General features: G+C 34.3%; 1 protein-coding gene across 1 annotated transcript in view; it reads right to left on the bottom strand.

Annotated features, from left to right (window-relative positions):
* LOC149416445 (uncharacterized) overlaps window positions 1-12,725 on the bottom strand; it is a 40,865-nt gene extending 28,140 nt beyond the window's left edge. The window contains exons 1-4 of the mRNA XM_089642002.1: window positions 12,600-12,725; window positions 3,517-3,681; window positions 2,602-2,723; window positions 81-260 (exon numbers count right to left, since the gene is read on the bottom strand). Of these exons, the coding sequence (XP_089498128.1) occupies window positions 81-260; window positions 2,602-2,723; window positions 3,517-3,681; window positions 12,600-12,669 (537 nt within the window). The 5' untranslated portion in view covers window positions 12,670-12,725. The remainder of the gene's footprint in view (window positions 1-80; window positions 261-2,601; window positions 2,724-3,516; window positions 3,682-12,599) is intronic.
* Between the last annotated feature and the right edge of the window lie 6,845 nt (window positions 12,726-19,570).

Raw genomic sequence — 19,570 nt, 5'->3', positions numbered from 1 at the left:
TCGTACTTAAATTAAAATCAGTCGTCTCTTTAGAATGCATAGTTCTAGTTATGCGAAAATTTCAGTTGAAGATTCATTACCTTCCCCATACTCCCTGGAATGGTCTGCTTGTGGTGCAGCTCTATGTCTACCAGATTCAGGCAGACTGCACGCACTACGCTGGAGAAGGTGAAACCGGTCTGGAGATGCACGAGGGCGATGTCATCTTGAAGGTTTCGGTCAAATCCTCCGTACCGCTTTCCTAAACGAACTCCAATTACCTAGAAAAATTGATGTTTTTTCATGATAATGGACAAAACAAAATCATCACGAAACACAAACTGACTGACTGGCTGATTGCAGAATATTTAATAGGATCTCAAATATGTATTTAGATTCACATATCTTTGTTCATCAGTTTAACATCTAAACCAAAATTAGTTGCTTCCACTAAAACCACGACTATGTCCACGCTGGTTGCATAAAAAAATAACGTTCAAATCACATCAAGATAATCCTCAAAAAGTTTTTCAATCATAAAACGTGTTAATTTTGTTATATCATCAAAATTCACCATTTCCCATTGGTTCTATGGGATGAAGACACCGTGCGAACAGTATTCATACTTTTAAATACATATACATTTACCATATTATTTAATTAATATCATTCCTAAAAATATGAAAAGGTTTAAAGTCAATAAATCCACCCACATTTCAGTTTACTGCGGTTTAAAGCCAATGAATCCACCTAGATTTCGGTTTACTGCGGTTTAACCCCTCCGAAAATCGCCATGTAAGCACTTTAACTGTCTTTAACGAAATGACATTTTACGAAAACTTTTTGTTATTACCGCTTCACAATTAAAGCTCTATAAATGAAACATTTCTGAACGTAGCCGAATAGTAAAAACTGTTTTAGAAAAGTTACAAAATAAGCTTTCAAATTATTATATTACAAATAAATATTAGCATTTTTAAATATTAAAATTTAGAACGCAAACATTAAAAATAGGTTAAAAATGACTCACGTCATGTTTTTAGGTGAAAATGGTACTAAAATCACAGATTATGTAAACAAAAATATTTATTCTATTGTATATATGTGTAATAAACACTTTTATCACCTCATTTTTTTATCATTTCATATAAAAATATTTTATAAAAATTTAATATGTGAAGCGCGCGGCGCTACCGGCAGACATTTTGCGCGGGTAAAAATGTTGTGTCAATTATGCGACTGTCAGCAGATTCCTGTTTTGTATTTCCATAGACAACTTGGTAGTGATGTGTAGCTTGATCTATAATCGACCTTTTAGTTTTTGTTTGAGGGATGTAACTAAAATAATAACGGAGTAAGAACGATTTCTATGGAGAGACACGCGTTGACGTGTAAACACGCTTATTGTACTTGACTGCTATCGTTATTTTATCGTGTATATCTGCTTACGTTGCTGACCGGTTAAAGCCAATGAATCCACCTAGATTTCGGTTTACTGCGGTTTAAAGCCAATGAATTCACTTACATTTCAGTTTACTGCAGTTTAAAAACAAAGAATCCACCTAAATTTCAGTTTACTGCGGTTTAAAGCCAATAAATCCAATTACATTTCAGTTTACTGCGGTTTAAAGCCAATGAATCCACCTAGATTTCGGTTTACTGCGGTTAAAAGCCAATGAATCCACCTAGATTTCAGTTTACTGCGGTTTAAAGCCAATGAATCCACCTAGATTTTGGTTTACTGCGGTTTAAAGCCAATTAATCTACCTAGATTTCGCCGCTTATCCCATATTTTAAGGTTATATTTTAAGGGCACATTATGGCAAGCGATCGCTCAAAACATTTTTGCATAATATGCCAAAAATTGCTTCAGTAGATATATTTCTCACTTTTAAAGTTGTCGTAAAAACAAACACTTGTTTAGAAACCGGATAATATTATCTTTCAGATATTTGCATTTGAAATAAACATTAATCTTTCTTAATAATAACATTTTAATATCCAACATTATAATGTTGATAAAAACCAACGGATTTGTTTTTACTATAACTATGAAGAATAATAATTTCTCTTTACGACGACGAACAAAAGATAACAATTACTTTTATAATGCATAGACACCTGTTCAGATCTGACCTTCAGAGGCTCTGTGGAATATGATGCTTGTGGCTAGTAATGTCCTTCAGAGGCTCTATGGAATATGATGCTTGTGGCTAGTAATGTCCTTCAGAGGCTCTATGGAATATGATGCTTGTGGCTAGTAATGTCCTTCAGAGGCTCTATGGAATATGATGCTTGTTGCTAGTAATGTCCTTCAGAGGCTCTATGGAATATGGTCCTTGTGGCTAGTAATGCCCTTCAGAGGCTCTATGGAATATGGTACTTGTGGCTAGTAATGTCCTTCAGAGGCTCTTTGGAATATGATGCTTGTTGCTAGTAATGTCCTTCAGAGGCTCTATGGAATATGGTACTTGTGGCTAGTAATGTCTTTCAGAGGGTCTATGGAATATGATGCTTGTGGCTAGTAATGTTCTTCCGAGGATTGCAGCGTTAAACCGATTCTCAATAAATACGGAAAAGAAACATTTTGTTATTTACGAAAGTGTGTTTTTTGTAACCAACCCTCTTTTGCTGTCTGCCTGGCTTTCGTACAGTCCATGAAGAAAGGAGACTTCCTGCAACCACTTGATAATTACTCACATTAACCCGATGGTCATAAGTTTCAACGGAGAAGCAGTGAGCAGCTGAAAAGCAAAAAGAATAAACAAGCTTTTAAGGTTACTACATTTTGATTTATTTATGTGACACAAATTTGTCAGGAACCAAAAGAATCTCTGTTTTAAAGGATTTAAAATTTTGAATGAACTACCGACAGATGTTAAAGAAGCTAAAAGCCTTGCTGCTTTTCGTGGGTTATGCCTAAATACTATAAATAAAGTATATGTTTTATATGTATTGTAAAGTCTCCTTAATGTCATTGAAATAATTTCTTAAAAGGTTTAAACTAGATATAAAAATGTTATTTTTAATAACTAAATAAAAACATACAATAAAAAACTAAAAAAAATATTAACAGCTCAGAAAGTAAAACTACACACTTGTTTAACCTGCCAGGACAACTACTCGTATATTGAGTTGTTAATACATATGTTCTACATAGTATATTATGTATCAACAGCTCAGAAGGAAGAACTACGCACTTGTTCCGCCTGCCAATATTGGAACAGTTTATGGGATAATTCAGAGAGCTCTGGCTTTTTGAAGACCATTCGCTAATCTGTTCCTGATGAGTATCCAAGACTGACTACCAACGCTACTGTCAGTAACTATAGTTTCTTTATTGAAATTTCTTCTCCTATCTATAGTTAGTTATAGTTTACCTCTTCGAAGAGAGATTCAATCCCCTTCATAATCTCTACCACCCATAGGTGAACTTTACAGCTGTTTGCAATGATTTGCAACTTATACAATCATTTCCTAAACTAGGCATCATGTACATATATATTTTTAAATAAAATAGATTGTCTCAAAACTCACCGCTGATCACTAGCCTGCTCCGCACTAGACTGCCACCACATATCTGTTCGAACTTTTTTCCTTCCTTGCGGAATATGGCCACCTGCCAAGGAAACTCCTTTGCTCTCACCTTCTGTCCCCCCGTTACCAATGCGGTTGTGTGTGGTGTATCCTCCAGCCCGCAATCTGGAAACATAAAGTCGTCATCATCAATCATAGCCTTTCACGTAGGACGCGCGCACCGATACTAGTCCATTGACATCTTCACAATAGTATCACAATCCAATGCACATTGCGATAAAAACAAACCATTATCTGTTAACTCGACAAAATCAGCAGTAGGCATGGTCATTATGCAAGACAAAATACAAGTAGAATATACTTCGAAAACACTCATATCAGTACAAATTAGATATGCTCGAATCAAAAAAGTATCATATGCAATAGTATGTGGATGTCATAAATTTCATTAATGGTTTATATTAAATAATATAAACCATTAATATTATTTAGAAATTCGTTATATGACATATCAGCCAGATTACATGATCTTAAAATGTGATCTTTTTGTAGAATCCATTCCAGGCAAAAATCTACATATCGCAGAATGCAGACACACTGTAAAGGTCAGCACTGTCAACGATTACTTTTGAAAACGATATTAATTTACATGTAAACACTAGAATTATCAGTATGGCAGTAACACCATACTAACTAGAAGAAATTAAAAAGTAACTATGGACGACTCAGCTTAATTTAAAAATTACTGTATTACAGGTTGGTCTATATCAAAAAATATTTTTTTTTTTTTAGATAAACAGTACTGGAATATGGAATCAGAAATAATTAATAATTCCGACAGTTGATAGAATGATACCAGAAATGTGATTATAAAAACAAACATATTAGTTAGAGATGTTTTATATTGGCCAAATATAAATTCAGATATTAAAAATATGATCAATGTCAAACATATCTAAAATGAATAGCAGCTAATCAACCCTAGTCACTTATACATCATACCCAATATCAAATTACCCTTGGGGACGTATTGGTGTAGATACATTAAAGTGTAATTATACATATTATTTAGTAGTAGTAGATCAAATCAAATCAAATATTCTAATGACATGCCAGGAAGGTAAGACATATCCATATTTGTCATCATTACATTATCGTACAATACCGAAAGACAAATTACTTTCTCCGTCACAATTATTAATGTCAAGACAACATCGTTGTAACTTACCGTCGATTAAAAGTCAGTTAAGACCAAACGTAGTCAAAATTAGAGAATAAAAAAAAGAAATTTAAAATTGGCAAAATATGCCGACAGAATAGTAGTTATTCCGGATTTAAAACCTGTAAATATTGGAGATAAAGTAGTTTTTAAAATGAAACCAGATAGCCATTGGGAGCCAGCGGTAGTAAAAGTAGTTTTTAAAAGAAAACCAGGTAACCATTGGGAGCCAGCAGTTGTAAAAGTAGTTTTTAAAAGAAAACCAGGTAACCATTGGGAGCCAGCAGTAGTAAAAGTAGTTTTTAAAAGAAAACCAGGTAACCATTGGGAGCCAGCAGTAGTAAAAGTAGTTTTTTAAAAGAAAACCAGGTAACCACTGGGAGCCAGCAGTTGTAAAAGTAGTTTTTAAAAGAAAACCAGGTAACCATTGGGAGCCAGCAGTAGTAAAAGTAGTTTTTAAAAGAAAACCAGGTAACCACTGGGAGCCAGCAGTAGTAAAAGTAGTTTTTAAAAGAAAACCAGGTAACCATTGGGAGCCAGCAGTAGTAAAAGTAGTTTTTAAAAGAAAACCAGGTAACCATTGGGAGCCAGCAGTAGTAAAATATGTGTTGAATAAAAATTCATAGGTCATTTGACGTGTTAATTGAATATTATATAATAACACCATACAGAGACTACAATCTAACTCGCCTACTTTGGTTACCAAAAAAATCATATTTGTTTGAATGCAAATAACACCATAAAGAGACTACAATCTAACTCGCCTACTTTGGTTACCAGAAAAAATGTCAACTGTGACGTATATATGTACACGTATATCTATCTCGTTTATATTACTTTCTGTTTACATAACTTTTGTGAGTAGGTACGTTATCGTTATTTAGGTTTTCTCTAGGAATGCCCATTTTAAAATTTACATATCTTGAAAATATATTTTGGATTCTTTCAATCGCATGTGAATGAACCTCATAATTTGGGGACAAAACCGTGGAATTGTATTCTACATGACTCCTTAGGTACTAGTGACATATATAATGTTTTTACAGTATTGACATTATTGAAATCACTAGATACCCCAATATTTTCAAAGCTTTATTGGTTATTATTTCTATATGCTTGATAAAGTTGAGTTTCGTGTCAAACCAAATACCTAAGTCATTCATTTCCGAGACAGATACTAACTAAGCAAAGATAAATGAAAAATTGTAAGAAAATGAAAAAAAAAATACAAGCACTCAAGACGCTATTTGCTGTCCTAGTTCTTGTTTGTTCAATAGACCTTTTTTGCAAAACTGAGTTATGAATGCCAATATGTACATTAGCCTATTGCGCATTAATGAAATTCAAAAAAAACATATTTTTTGGTTTAAAGTGACATTTTAAGCATTTTTCGAGTGCCAATATCCACTCACGGAATAATGTTTCAGTTCTTATTTGTTCAAACTCCCGGATATTGAACATTCTAACACTCAAAGTTATGAATATAATATTTTTTTTAAAGTTCATAAATATTTGTTCAACATCCCGCCGAACGTTGAGGTCTTGAATGTTCAATCTCCACTGTCAACCAATCAGGAGTCGGCTAGTTTGCGGCCATTTTAATTTTTAGTTGTTTTCTAACAACGAAATTGTTCCACTAAAAATACGTTTAATTGCGAAAATATACTGTTATTGAACTAAAAAATGACTTCACCGACTCCAGAATCAATAAACCATAGAACAGTAGATCAAATAGAAAGGTAAGTCTTCAAATTATGTCATTTATAGGCTTTTTCACCATATTTTACATTTACCTGTTGAATTTGCAAGGCAAATATACAGAATGCTTCATTTTTTATTTAGTTATTCAATTATTTATTTACAAACTTAGGACTTTTACATAAAATGAGTATTAATAAATTACATTAGTGAATTAAAACTTATTTTTATTCAAGAAATACAACAAAAGAGCCAGGACATGGAAATGTGCAAAAAGTCGACTGTCCTCATAGTCTGATTGAAAGACAATCTACGACACATATTTAGTCGGTTATCACTGCTGAGACCGCTGATGAAAACGTCCAAATATTTCAATTTTGAATTCTTTCAATTAAAAGTTTCTGATTTTTTGTTTATTTTTAATCACATAAAAAACAATAAACAAATTCTTATGTAGGAACTACAATAAAACCAACTAGGCAAACGACTAACAATAATAAATGTAATGTTAAATAGCGCACACCCATAACCCAAATCGCGGGATATTATAATTTTAGGATTTTAAGAGCTGAAAGTATTTAAAAAAATAATATTTTATTCAAATAAGACCTTCCGAAAGAAAAAAAATCTTTCTAAAGTAAATAAACTTTAAAAATTACATTTGTCAAATATAAGTAACGAAACAATAAAAAATAAAAAAAAATCAACTGAAAATTGAACGCCCAAGACACTTTATTTGAATACGTTTCTAATTGTTCGGGATTTCTTTCAATATGATATCAACAGAATTCAACATTTTTAATTATTCCATACAAATCACGTCAACAATGATACACATAATTCGCTAACTAATTGAAGATGGCCATAGTTTGCAGCACAAAAAACTTTCGTTTCACCTTTTTCTGACATCTCCCTCTAATACCTGAAAATCCTACGTAGAAGTGCTCTATCTCACAAAGTCCTTAAAAATATATTTTGTATGATACTAAGCGCGCGTCAGACACGGTAGTGTTTACCTCCTTTGTCTTTAAAGCAAAGAAAGAAAGAATATCTTTTTCGGTCGAAGTTTAAAGTAACCCATGCTAGGTACAAACAGGAGACATTCATTTGTGCGCTAGATGTCAATGGACCCGCTACGATTACGGATCACCAATCGCCGCGAATATTTAAACTTCTTTAATAATTGGCCAGTTTGTTAAATATCTAAATATGGCACAATTATTTCATACGCAGACGACACAGCACTGCTAATAAAAGCTAATACTTGAACGGAATTAATTAATTCATTTGTTGGACAATTTTTATAGAGCCGCTTTTGTGAGATATCACCTCAGGAAGTCAACAACATGGCTATTGCAGATTTAAACATAATAATGAAATGGTTTGATATAAATTGACTGACACTAAATTCGAATAAAACTTATTATATACCATTGAGCATAAAAAACAAGAAACACCTAAGTAAATACAAAATATAATCCACTCTGGACAAATACACAACAAAATAACTGCAAAAACTTGTGTTTAGTAATAGAAAGCAAAACAGAAATAAAATACCTAGGCATTACAGTAGACCAATGCCTAAAATGGTCCACACACATAAACAACCATACTCAAAGACATCTTTAGATATCTAAGACATATACTAAATACAGATTTACTCAGAATGACATACTTTGCTTTCTGCCAATCACATCAATTCAATATGACATTATAGGATGGGGTGGAACTTATAAAACCGCTTTAAATAGAACACAAATTAATATTAAAAACAATTCTATTTGAACCATCCATCAGAACTTCTGAGAAATTTAAAGTCAGAAAACTAAACACATTATCCTTCTATCATGTAACATTACAGACTTTCAAAGGTAATATTCTTAATAAAAATGCGCCTTTTAAAAATAATAGATAACTCAAACTAATGTTAAAAAAAACAAAAGCGATATTCAACTATAAATATTTTAATTCACTACCCGAAAGTATCCAAAATATAAATAACAACAATGATTTTTAACTTCAAAACACACTGAAAATATAAACTGAATACTTTTGCATATTACCTACTTAAAAAATAACGAACAAAATGACATATCCCCCCATACACACAAGCCAACTTTATTATGGTGGTACATCTTATGTTTAAAATTATATGAAATAATTACTATATTTTCTGTAAATTCGTAACATTATTTTTTTGTCATTAATTAATTAATTTAATCATTAAATATTAAAAAAAAACAAATGTCTGTATATATTATAATAAGTGGGTATTTAATAATAATATATATGAGACATGTAGACGAAATTGGGAGAAAATTTGGTTGTAGCATTGATAATCATAATAATGAAAATATAATCAATGATTTATTAAAACAAAAAATTAGTGTAAAAGCTAGTAGATTAAAAAGGTATAATTATACGTATAATAATAGATTATTCCAGAAAAATTAAAAAAATATTTTATTCCAAACTTGGCTATAGAAAATATATTATTTTGAATAATAATATTCCGTTGCCATCTGAATCAGATATGCGCGATTTATGGATTAAGATTTGGAGTAAAGATATAAAACATAACGAGTCAAGTCCCTGGATAGAAAATGAAGAACTCAATTTTTCAGACACTGAACAAATGAGTTTTTCTAATATATCGGTTGAATTGTTAACCAAAATTATTAAAAATACTCATAATTGGAAAGCCACGGGTTCCGATTGAATACCTACATAATTTTTGGCACAAAATGTCTGACTACTATACATCCTCTTTTGGCAAAAAATCTTTCAAAATTTGTCAGTCAACCTCAAAATTTTCCAAATTTTCTAGCTAAGGGCATTACGTATATGTTGCCTAAAAACGAAAATATTGATAATCCCTCTCAGTACAGACCCATTACATGTTTACCGACAATATACAAAATTTTAACCTCTTGCTTGACAGATTTAATATATATTCATTTAGATGAAAAAAACATTTTATCTGAACAACAAAAAGGTTGTCGCAGAAAACATATCGTATGTAAAAAACAATTAGTTATTGATTCTGTAATTCTAAAACAGATTCAAACTCGAAAACGTAATTTACATACTTGCTATATAGGCAAAAGGCTTTCGATAGTGTCCCGCACTCGTGGCTGATCAAAGTATTAAATATATATAAAATAACCCCATTATTATTAGCTTTTTGGAAAATATTATGTCCTTTTGGAATACCAATTTACTTATCAATTTAAAAGGTAAGAAAAATAGTAATACCGGGCATTTCAATTAAAAGAGTGATTTTTCAAGGAGACTCATTGAGTCCTTTTTGGTTTTGCTTAGCATTGAATCCCCTATCTAAAATTTTAATTAAAAGCAAGTTTGGAACAAAAATTAAGGGTAATACAAGGGAGAGTAGTACAATTTCGCATTTATTATATATGGATGACATAAAATTATTTTTGAATTCTGAACAAAATTTACAGAAAATGATCGAGGTAGTCAAAAACTTTTCAGATATCAAAATGACTTTTGGTTTAGATAAATGTAGAACGATCCATATAGAAAAAGGCAAAATTGTAGATGGGGACGAGAGTATATTCAGAAATTTCCAAATTACTAGTATGAAAAGGGATGAGGTTTATAAGTATTTAGGATACCCACAATCAAATAGATTAGACCATACTAGTTTTAAAAATGATATTAGGATTAAATTTCAAACTAGGATCAGGAAAATTTTAAAATGCAATCTATCTGCTAAAAATTTAGTAAAAGCAATAAATACTTGGGCAATACCTCTATTAACGTACTCATTTGGCATAGTTAAATGGTCCAATACAGATTTAGATAACTTAGAACGATTAATTAGAACTACGCTAACAAAGTTTAATTGCCATCATCCAAATTCAGCTATAGAACGAATTAATTTACTTGGAAATTTAGGAGGCAGAGGTATAGTCAAAATAACTTCTTTGAAACATAATCAGGTAGAAATGCTAAGAATTTTTTTCCATAGGAAAGCTCATAGCTCAGAAATGCACAAAATAATTTGCAAGGCAGATAGAAAAATAACACCTTTACATTTATACGACGAGAATGCCAACATTTTTATAAATCCCAACCAGGAATTATTAGATACCTGGTAAAATAAAATTTTACACGCAAAACACTTCAATTATCTCAACCAAACGTATGTTGACAAATTTTCGTCAAACAAAAGGTTGAGTATTGGAGAGTTGAGCGCAGAAATAGAAGGATTTATGCTTGCCATTCAGGATAGAGACATTAATAATAAAAATTATAGGAAGCATATAATCAAAGATACAAATCAAATTGATGATTTGTGTAGAAAATGTTTGGCTTTTCCGGAAACTATAGAACATATTATATCGGGATGTTCTGTATTAGCACCGTCCGAGTATACATTTAGGCACAATCAAGTTTTAAAAATAATTCACCAAAGTTTGGTAATTAAACATAACTTGATTGAGTGCCGTAATATAGTACCATGTTATGAATAAGAACCAAATTCATTTTTAGAAAAAGAATTTTACTAAACATATTATGATAAAACTACACTAACAGACCGAACGATTAGTCATAATAGACCCGATATAGTTTTACATGACAAAATTGAAAAAATAGCTTCTATCATTGATGTTGCTATTCCAAATTCCTGTAATATTCATAAATCTGTTAATGAAAAAAGAAGAAAATACACAGATTAAGGAAATGAGATTAAAAGAATTTGGCATTCTCAGACTATAAAAATATTACCATTCGTTATTTCGGCTACTGGCATTATACCTAGCTCTCTCATTCAAAATATAGGCGTATTAGATCTATCAAAAAATTTATGTATAAAAATGCAAAAGTCGGTCATTTTGAATACATGTAGGATAACGAAATTTTTTTTAAATATTTATGTTGAGGGATCAGTAGGATTTATAGGCCCTGTTAGGAGTTCTACCGAGCCGAACCCTCTGATATGAAAATATCTGGAGTCGGTGAATTATTTTCATATTTGATCTCTGGTGAGTTGACGTGTTGTTCTTGTATTTTTTGTATTTATTTTGCTTATATAATGCACTTGCATAATGTGGATTGACTAGAATGACTAGATGATCATTTGTGGAAAAGTGTGTGGAAGGGTTTAGTTTTTCCTATGGGTAAGATTTAACCCGGACATAATGTCAGATATTATAATAAGGTGGTAAGTAAAATTTGTAAAACGCCCTTGAGGTGATTTTTCACTAAAACGGCCCTATAAAATGTATAAAGTTGTTGTTATAATGTGGGTGCGTGTTGGCCTTGCAAAAATTAAAATTACTCGTTAATGGTACGCAGAAATCCTGTAGCTTTCAAAAGAATTTGTACATTTTATGTACAATATTTACACGATGATGCAGTGCATTTTCTATCACACTAGGCTAATGCCCGTGTTGTGGTAGTCATACATAAAATACTTCATTAATAAAATATAATAATAAACAGATAAAAAGTAATAATAAGAAAATGTAAGATAAAAACATACAAGAATAAATAAAACTAAATGCAAATATAGAAATTAAAAGTAAGGTGAGAAATAAAGAAAAATAATATTTTAATTGAAATAGAACTGAAAGTTGAAAAACAATTGTAGGTATTCTACTACAAGAGTACATGTTTAAAATTCGTGCCATGTAAGAAATTGGAAAGAAGGTGTGATAGAGTAAGTAATTTATTTAATTTTTTATATATTATATATTATTTTTTTTATTGTTTCATGAGTGTAAGGAGTCTACGTAGAAAGTTCGATCCCTTTCAAATAACCAATGTTTTATTCTGGCATTAAAAAGGGAGTTAGAGAATTATACGACTTTATGTCGGTACTCAATGCATTATATATATAATATACTAAGCATGTTGAACAGGATAATTGCAATAAATTATTATAAGCTTTAATTAGTCGCCTGTAATATAAATATAAATTGAAAATATTTCCCGAGTAAAAATAAATGCCGCCGACGGGAATTGAACTTCTGATTTCCGGTCAGACGCTCTGGACTCAAATTGTTTTGATATTACAGGTGACTAATTATTGCTTATAATAATTTATTATCCCTTGTGCTATGCATAAAACCCTTGTTTTATAAAGATTAGTTAATCATTAAAAAATAAGAATAAATACATTTTGTAATATACATACCATGTTCAAATTTATCACTTTCACTGATTCCACAAAAACACAAAAATAATAAAAATTTCACTAAAATCATTTTAGAAAGAATTAAAACGACGCGTCGCCAGCAACGAAATATCACTGAATCCGCATTTATTACACAAGAGATACTAACTCTTATAAATAGAATGACCGTTTTTTCGCCGCACAAAGTAAAGAATTTATCAATTGATAAAACCCGAGAGATCAGCAAACATTGATTTTTGAGCTAAAATTTGAAATATTTACCAGTAATATCAGCAAAGGTTTTTTTTACTAAAAAGCATCTATTTTTTTATTTTATAGTTAAACAGTTTCGACTTTCGGCTACGGTCCTCCACGGTCGCATCGAACGCCACGACCTAGTCGCGCCATCTCTTAGGCCGGCCGGTAGCCAATTCAGAGAGATGTGTGCGCGTGTGTGCGTGTATGTGTGTCACCAAATGTTAAAAAAATGCATTGTCATCGACAACAAGTTTATCTGCCGAGTTTCAGTTCGATCAGATGTCGGGAAGTGGGTTAATTTACACTTCCAAGATTTGCAGTCATTCATTCTAGACAACAAAATCGAATTTCAATTAGATGTATTCAAGAAAGCTATCAGAAAATCTCCATAACACCGGAAAGTATTTAAAATAGTTGATAAATTAATTACCGATACACCTTTTGAATAATTTTGTTCAAACCCTAGTGTTATGAGTTGCCCATATCCTCCGTAAAACAAGCATCCTTACGACTACAAATCATAGAGGATACACCACAACATCGATTACATAGCTATATAGTGTAAAACATGCCTTGGTCACGTGCAATCAAAAGGATCACCTTATATGGTAATCGACGATAAACAGCAATAAGCGCTAATGAAAAAATCATGCCCCTAAAACGAATGATTAACTACGGACGAGGGGGAAATAAGAGACGGAGAGACGAAACTGGAGGGGAACCGCGAACACACAGCGGGACTGCTCTTGAGTTGGGAGAACTCGGCACTTCAGGGCAGAGAGCCGTGGACTTCAGGTGGGAGTCAGGAGACGAGCCACCGTCAGCTGTGTGGGTTATTACCCACACATAGCTGTGAAGCTGAATGCATACTTACTCTGGAGATTGAACCACGTGATGGACACGAGAGAAGAAACCCGAACGTCCTACATCGGTTCACTTTTAAGCGCTTTTAAATATATGGTGCCTCTAACAAACGTAATGCCGGACATAAAGTAAACAGAGCCAGTAATTACAAGCGCACACTTGTTCCATGCAATAGTTTACGATAATTTAGTAACCAACCTGAACTAGAAATCCCTGAGATTGTTATTAATAAAACATAGAAGTGTTTTTTTACAACACTACACAAAAATAGTGACTCCGACCAACTGGCCTAATTTTAATCAACTTCTCCTTTTTTCAACAATAACAATGTGTAATCTGACATGACGCACTGTCTGTAAATTTGTTTGTGTGTTCTGTTTCCGGTTCAACATGGTGGCCGTGTTGGATTCACATAATCAATATCATAGTACCTACTTTGTGACGTTACTGTGGGCAAATTGTTCCGTATTTGACATATAAACCATGTTAATTAGGTAGGGGAGACCGGGGATTGTGCCATGTACCATGGGTCAGAATGCCGAGGCGAATAACTATAATAGGTACGTTTATGATTCGTCATCAGGCGTTGGCCTTTTCACGTGCGGGTGCGGACATTGCACCAATAGCCCGCGGGACAGAGTGACCCAAACGTAAAACGATGTTACGTCAGGTCCGGTTTTAAAGTATTTATTTGAAATGACTGTTGGGGGATTGTTGTACCGATTTATCGGGTGATGATTGTACCGGTACAATTGACCCCGTGCTCTGTGAGCTACAGTTTATGATCTCAAGTGCGTGTCCGTTCGTAACATTTTATCCAAACCCTTCTCGCTTTATGTATGCTCGTTCAAAAACAAATATTAAGTTTTTAAAGTCTTATCGAGATTTTAATAAAGCTATTGTATTTTTATTTTGTCAGATGCCGCGAAACAGAAAAAGAATAACGCCAAGCAAATTAGATATTTGTTGTTATAATTTATTAAAACTGTTGTGGAAGGAGGTCAAAAGGTCCCGAAGTGGTCCAGAAATCGGAAGCAAGAAAGTGATAAAATTGAAAGTCGGAAAAATGTCGACGAATGAGGAAGAAATTAAAGAGAGATGAGTAAATTTTTTTAGGAAGTCACTCCAGTGATGAACTAGGTATGAACGACGTCATTCCAGCGACGAACCAGGTATGAACGACGTCATTCCAGGGACGAACCAGGTATGAACGACATCATTTCAGCGACGGACCAGGTATGAACGACGTCATTCCAGCGACGATGTAGGTAATAAAGCGTGGAAGGAGATGTGGAAGAGTACCTGGCTAAATACCAAACGTGGCCAAAGCCGTTTCAATTTTGAATGGTGGTCTTATACCTGAGAGGTAGCTCGCTAGTCGAGAGCATTACCCTAAAAATAAACAGTAACTTGTTTGCCTCTCCTGAATTAGTTGATAAATGTTCTTGTACCCAGTCGACTCGCATCGGGTTATCGCAACAAACGCAGAACAATGTTCAACAGTAGGTATATCGCGTGCAAATATTAGGCAATGTCAAGTCTGTTATCATATTACAGATCAAGTCCCCTAGTATCAATAGATAAGCAATAAGCATACTACGTTCAAGAACTGTGTTTTTACGAAAGTCTAGTCGTTTTATTTTAATTTAGGGATAACTATAATGTTGGTTTATGCATATTTAATTGACTTCTTCTTCTTCTTCAATGGCGCTACAGCCCATTTCGAGCCTTGGCCTCCTTTAACATGAGCCTCCACCGCCCTCTGTCCTCGGCCGTCGTCTTCCAATCTGCAACATGGAGTAGTCCTCTGGCATCTTTCCTGACATCGTCCTCCTATCTCAGCCTAGGTCTGCCCGCCTTTCGTTTGGGTGTCCTGTTAGAACCTTCTTTGGTACACGTGTGCTTGGCATTCGGTGCACATGTCCGGCCCATCTTAGTCTTTGACTTAACTGAAAACCAATTATAGATTTCTTATGTGTGTATTTTACATATTATATATCTATAATTACAACAAGAGTTACACACCATAATATATTTTGTACTTAGGTTTATTTGAGATATGAATATGTTTTTAATGCAATTTGAACAGAGATTTTACATTTATTGTCGTTACAGTTGAAAATATCTACATATTTGAAGACTGGAAGATACTCTCAGTATCACCCTGGAGTAAGACCACCAACAGAATTGACTCTTTTAGAGGAAATAAAGCAGTAAATATGATGAAACAGAGAAGCCGACAAATCGTTCCACAGCCGAGCATTTGAACTTAAGAACGAGTCGTAGAAGCGACCCGTTCTCATGTAATGTATCTCAATTATAGGTGAGGTTGGGTTAGGTTACTATAGTTTAATTTTAAGGTAAGGTCAGGTTAGGTTATTATATGTTAGGTTAGGTTAGGTTATTATAGGTTAACATAGGTGAGGTAAGGATAGGTAATTATAGGTCAGGTTAGGCTAGGAATTATAGGTAAGGTTAGGTTGGGTTATTATTGGCTAAGTAAGGTTAGGTCAGGTTATTATAGGTGAGTTTGGGTTAGGTTATTATAGGTTAGGTTGTTATAGGTTAGGTTAGGTTAGGTTATTATAGGTTAACATAGGTGAGGTAAGAATAGGTAATTATAGGCCAGGTTAGGCTAGATAATTATAGGTAAGTTTAGGTTAGGTTAGGTTAGGTTATTATAGGTTAGGTTAGGTTACGTTACTATAGGCCAGGTTGGGTTAAGTTATTATAGGTTAGGTTAATATAGGTTAGGTTATTATAGGCAAGGTTAGGTTAGGTGAGGTAATTATAGGTTACGTTATGATGGGTTAGGTAAGGTTATTGTAGGTTAAGTAAGGTTAGGTTAGGTTAGGTTACAATAGGTTAATCACTTAATGCTAGGGTTTTTTGATAAGAAGTATTTTTAAAAAATGTGGTTTTTTTAAATGTTTTATCAAAGTTTATACATTTTTCAATTACGAAAATGTGAAAACAAAATAGTAAAAACGAAATGAGGTGCTCAAAAACACGACCGATCTCAACGACAGGAGAAATTCAAACTGAGTAAAATACATGTCTAACTTTCACGAGCGTTACTCGTGTTGACTAAAAATAGAAAGCTACAAGTCGAACCCGGCGAGAGTCACTCGGGCTTGCAGAAATTGGAACGCATTTAACGCGCGAGAGTTTAAAACGTATTAAGCGGTTAAGTTAGGTTAGGTTTTTATAGGTTAGGTTAGGTTACTAAAGGTTAAGTTAGGTTAGGTTAGGTTATTATCGGTAAGGTTGGATTATTAAAGGTTAGGTTATTGAAAGTTAGGTTATTAAAGGTTAGGTTATTAAAGGTTGGGTTATTATAGGCTAGGTCAGGTAACGTTTTTAAGGTTTGGTCAGGTTTATTATTGGTTGGGTTAGTTTAGTTTATTATAGGTTAAGTTATGTTAGGTTATTATAGGTGAGGTTAGGTTAGGTTACTATAGGTCCGGTTAGGTTAGGTTAGGTTACTAAAGGTTAAGTTAGGTTAGGTTAGGTTAGGTTGTTATCGGATAGGTTAGGTTAGGTTGAGTTTGGTTATTAGAGGTAAGGTTAGGTTATTTTTTAATTTATTTATTGAAAGAAACAAACAGTTGATCTGACACAGTGACAAAAAGCTAAATATCTCACGGCTTAAAATAAATAAATAAATAAAAATTCTGGATAGATACAGTCTGTCTACAAATAAAAGATAAAGGACGGCGCGGCGTTGAAGGGCAAATCGACCTTACTCCCGGCACACAGACACACTTGTAGCGGTTATCTCCTCAGTGGTCTCTGTCAACTTTACAGTAGAGCCGATTATAGATTACACAAAGTAAGGGTAAATCGACCTTACTCCCGGCACACAGACACACTTGTAGCGGTTATCTCCTCAGTGGTCTCTGTCAACTTTACAGTAGAGCCGATTATAGATTACACAAAGTAAGGGTAAATCGACCTTACTCCCGGCACACAGACACACTTGTAGCGGTTATCTCCTCAGTGGTCTCTGTCAACTTTACAGTAGAGCCGATTATAGATTACACAAAGTAAGGGTAAATCGACCTTACTCCCGGCACACAGACACACTTGTAGCGGTTATCTCCTCAGTGGTCTCTGTCAACTTTACAGTAGAGCCGATTAAAGATTACACAAAGTAAGGGTAAATCGACCTTACTCCCGGCACACAGACACACTTGTAGCGGTTATCTCCTCAGTGGTCTCTGTCAACTTTACAGTAGAGCCGATTAAAGATTACACAAAGTAAGGGTAAATCGACCTTACTCCCGGCACACAGACACACTTGTAGCGGTTATCTCCTCAGTGGTCTCTGTCAACTTTACAGTAGAGCCGATTAAAGATTACACAAAGTAAGGGTAAATCGACCTTACTCCCGGCACACAGACACACTTGTAGCGGTTATCTCCTCAGTGGTCTCTGTCAACTTTACAGTAGAGCCGATTAAAGATTACACAAAGTAAGGGTAAATCGACCTTACTCCCGGCACACAGACACACTTGTAGCGGTTATCTCCTCAGTGGTCTCTGTCAACTTTACAGTAGAGCCGATTAAAGATTACACAAAGTAAGGGTAAATCGACCTTACTCCCGGCACACAGACACACTTGTAGCGGTTATCTCCTCAGTGGTCTCTGTCAACTTTACAGTAGAGCCGATTAAAGATTACACAAAGTAAGGGTAAATCGACCTTACTCCCGGCACACAGACACACTTGTAGCGGTTATCTCCTCAGTGGTCTCTGTCAACTTTACAGTAGAGCCGATTAAAGATTACACAAAGTAAGGGCAAATCGACCTTACTCCCGGCACACAGACACACTTGTAGCGGTTATCTCCTCAGTGGTCTCTGTCAACTTTACAGTAGAGCCGATTAAAGATTACACAAAGTAAGGGCAAATCGACCTTACTCCCGGCACACAGACACACTTGTAGCGGTTATCTCCTCAGTGGTCTCTGTCAACTTTACAGTAGAGCCGATTAAAGATTACACAAAGTAAGGGTAAATCGACCTTACTCCCGGCACACAGACACACTTGTAGCGGTTATCTCCTCAGTGGTCTCTGTCAACTTTACAGTAGAGCCGATTAAAGATTACACAAAGTAAGGGTAAATCGACCTTACTCCCGGCACACAGACACACTTGTAGCGGTTATCTCCTCAGTGGTCTCTGTCAACTTTACAGTAGAGCCGATTAAAGATTACACAAAGTAAGGGTAAATCGACCTTACTCCCGGCACACAGACACACTTGTAGCGGTTATCTCCTCAGTGGTCTCTGTCAACTTTACAGTAGAGCCGATTAAAGATTACACAAAGTAAGGGTAAATCGACCTTACTCCCGGCACACAGACACACTTGTAGCGGTTATCTCCTCAGTGGTCTCTGTCAACTTTACAGTAGAGCCGATTAAAGATTACACAAAGTAAGGGTAAATCGACCTTACTCCCGGCACACAGACACACTTGTAGCGGTTATCTCCTCAGTGGTCTCTGTCAACTTTACAGTAGAGCCGATTAAAGATTACACAAAGTAAGGGTAAATCGACCTTACTCCCGGCACACAGACACACTTGTAGCGGTTATCTCCTCAGTGGTCTCTGTCAACTTTACAGTAGAGCCGATTAAAGATTACACAAAGTAAGGGCAAATCGACCTTACTCCCGGCACACAGACACACTTGTAGCGGTTATCTCCTCAGTGGTCTCTGTCAACTTTACAGTAGAGCCGATTAAAGATTACACAAAGTAAGGGTAAATCGACCTTACTCCCGGCACACAGACACACTTGTAGCGGTTATCTCCTCAGTGGTCTCTGTCAACTTTACAGTAGAGCCGATTAAAGATTACACAAAGTAAG

This window comes from Hesperophylax consimilis, chromosome 17 (assembly GCF_061612785.1).
Source record: "Hesperophylax consimilis isolate HC1 chromosome 17, BYU_Hcon_1.0, whole genome shotgun sequence".
Classification (NCBI taxonomy): Eukaryota; Metazoa; Arthropoda; class Insecta; order Trichoptera; family Limnephilidae; genus Hesperophylax; species Hesperophylax consimilis.
Note: the sequence above shows the minus strand (reverse complement) of the source record. Positions and strands in the feature narration are given on the sequence as shown.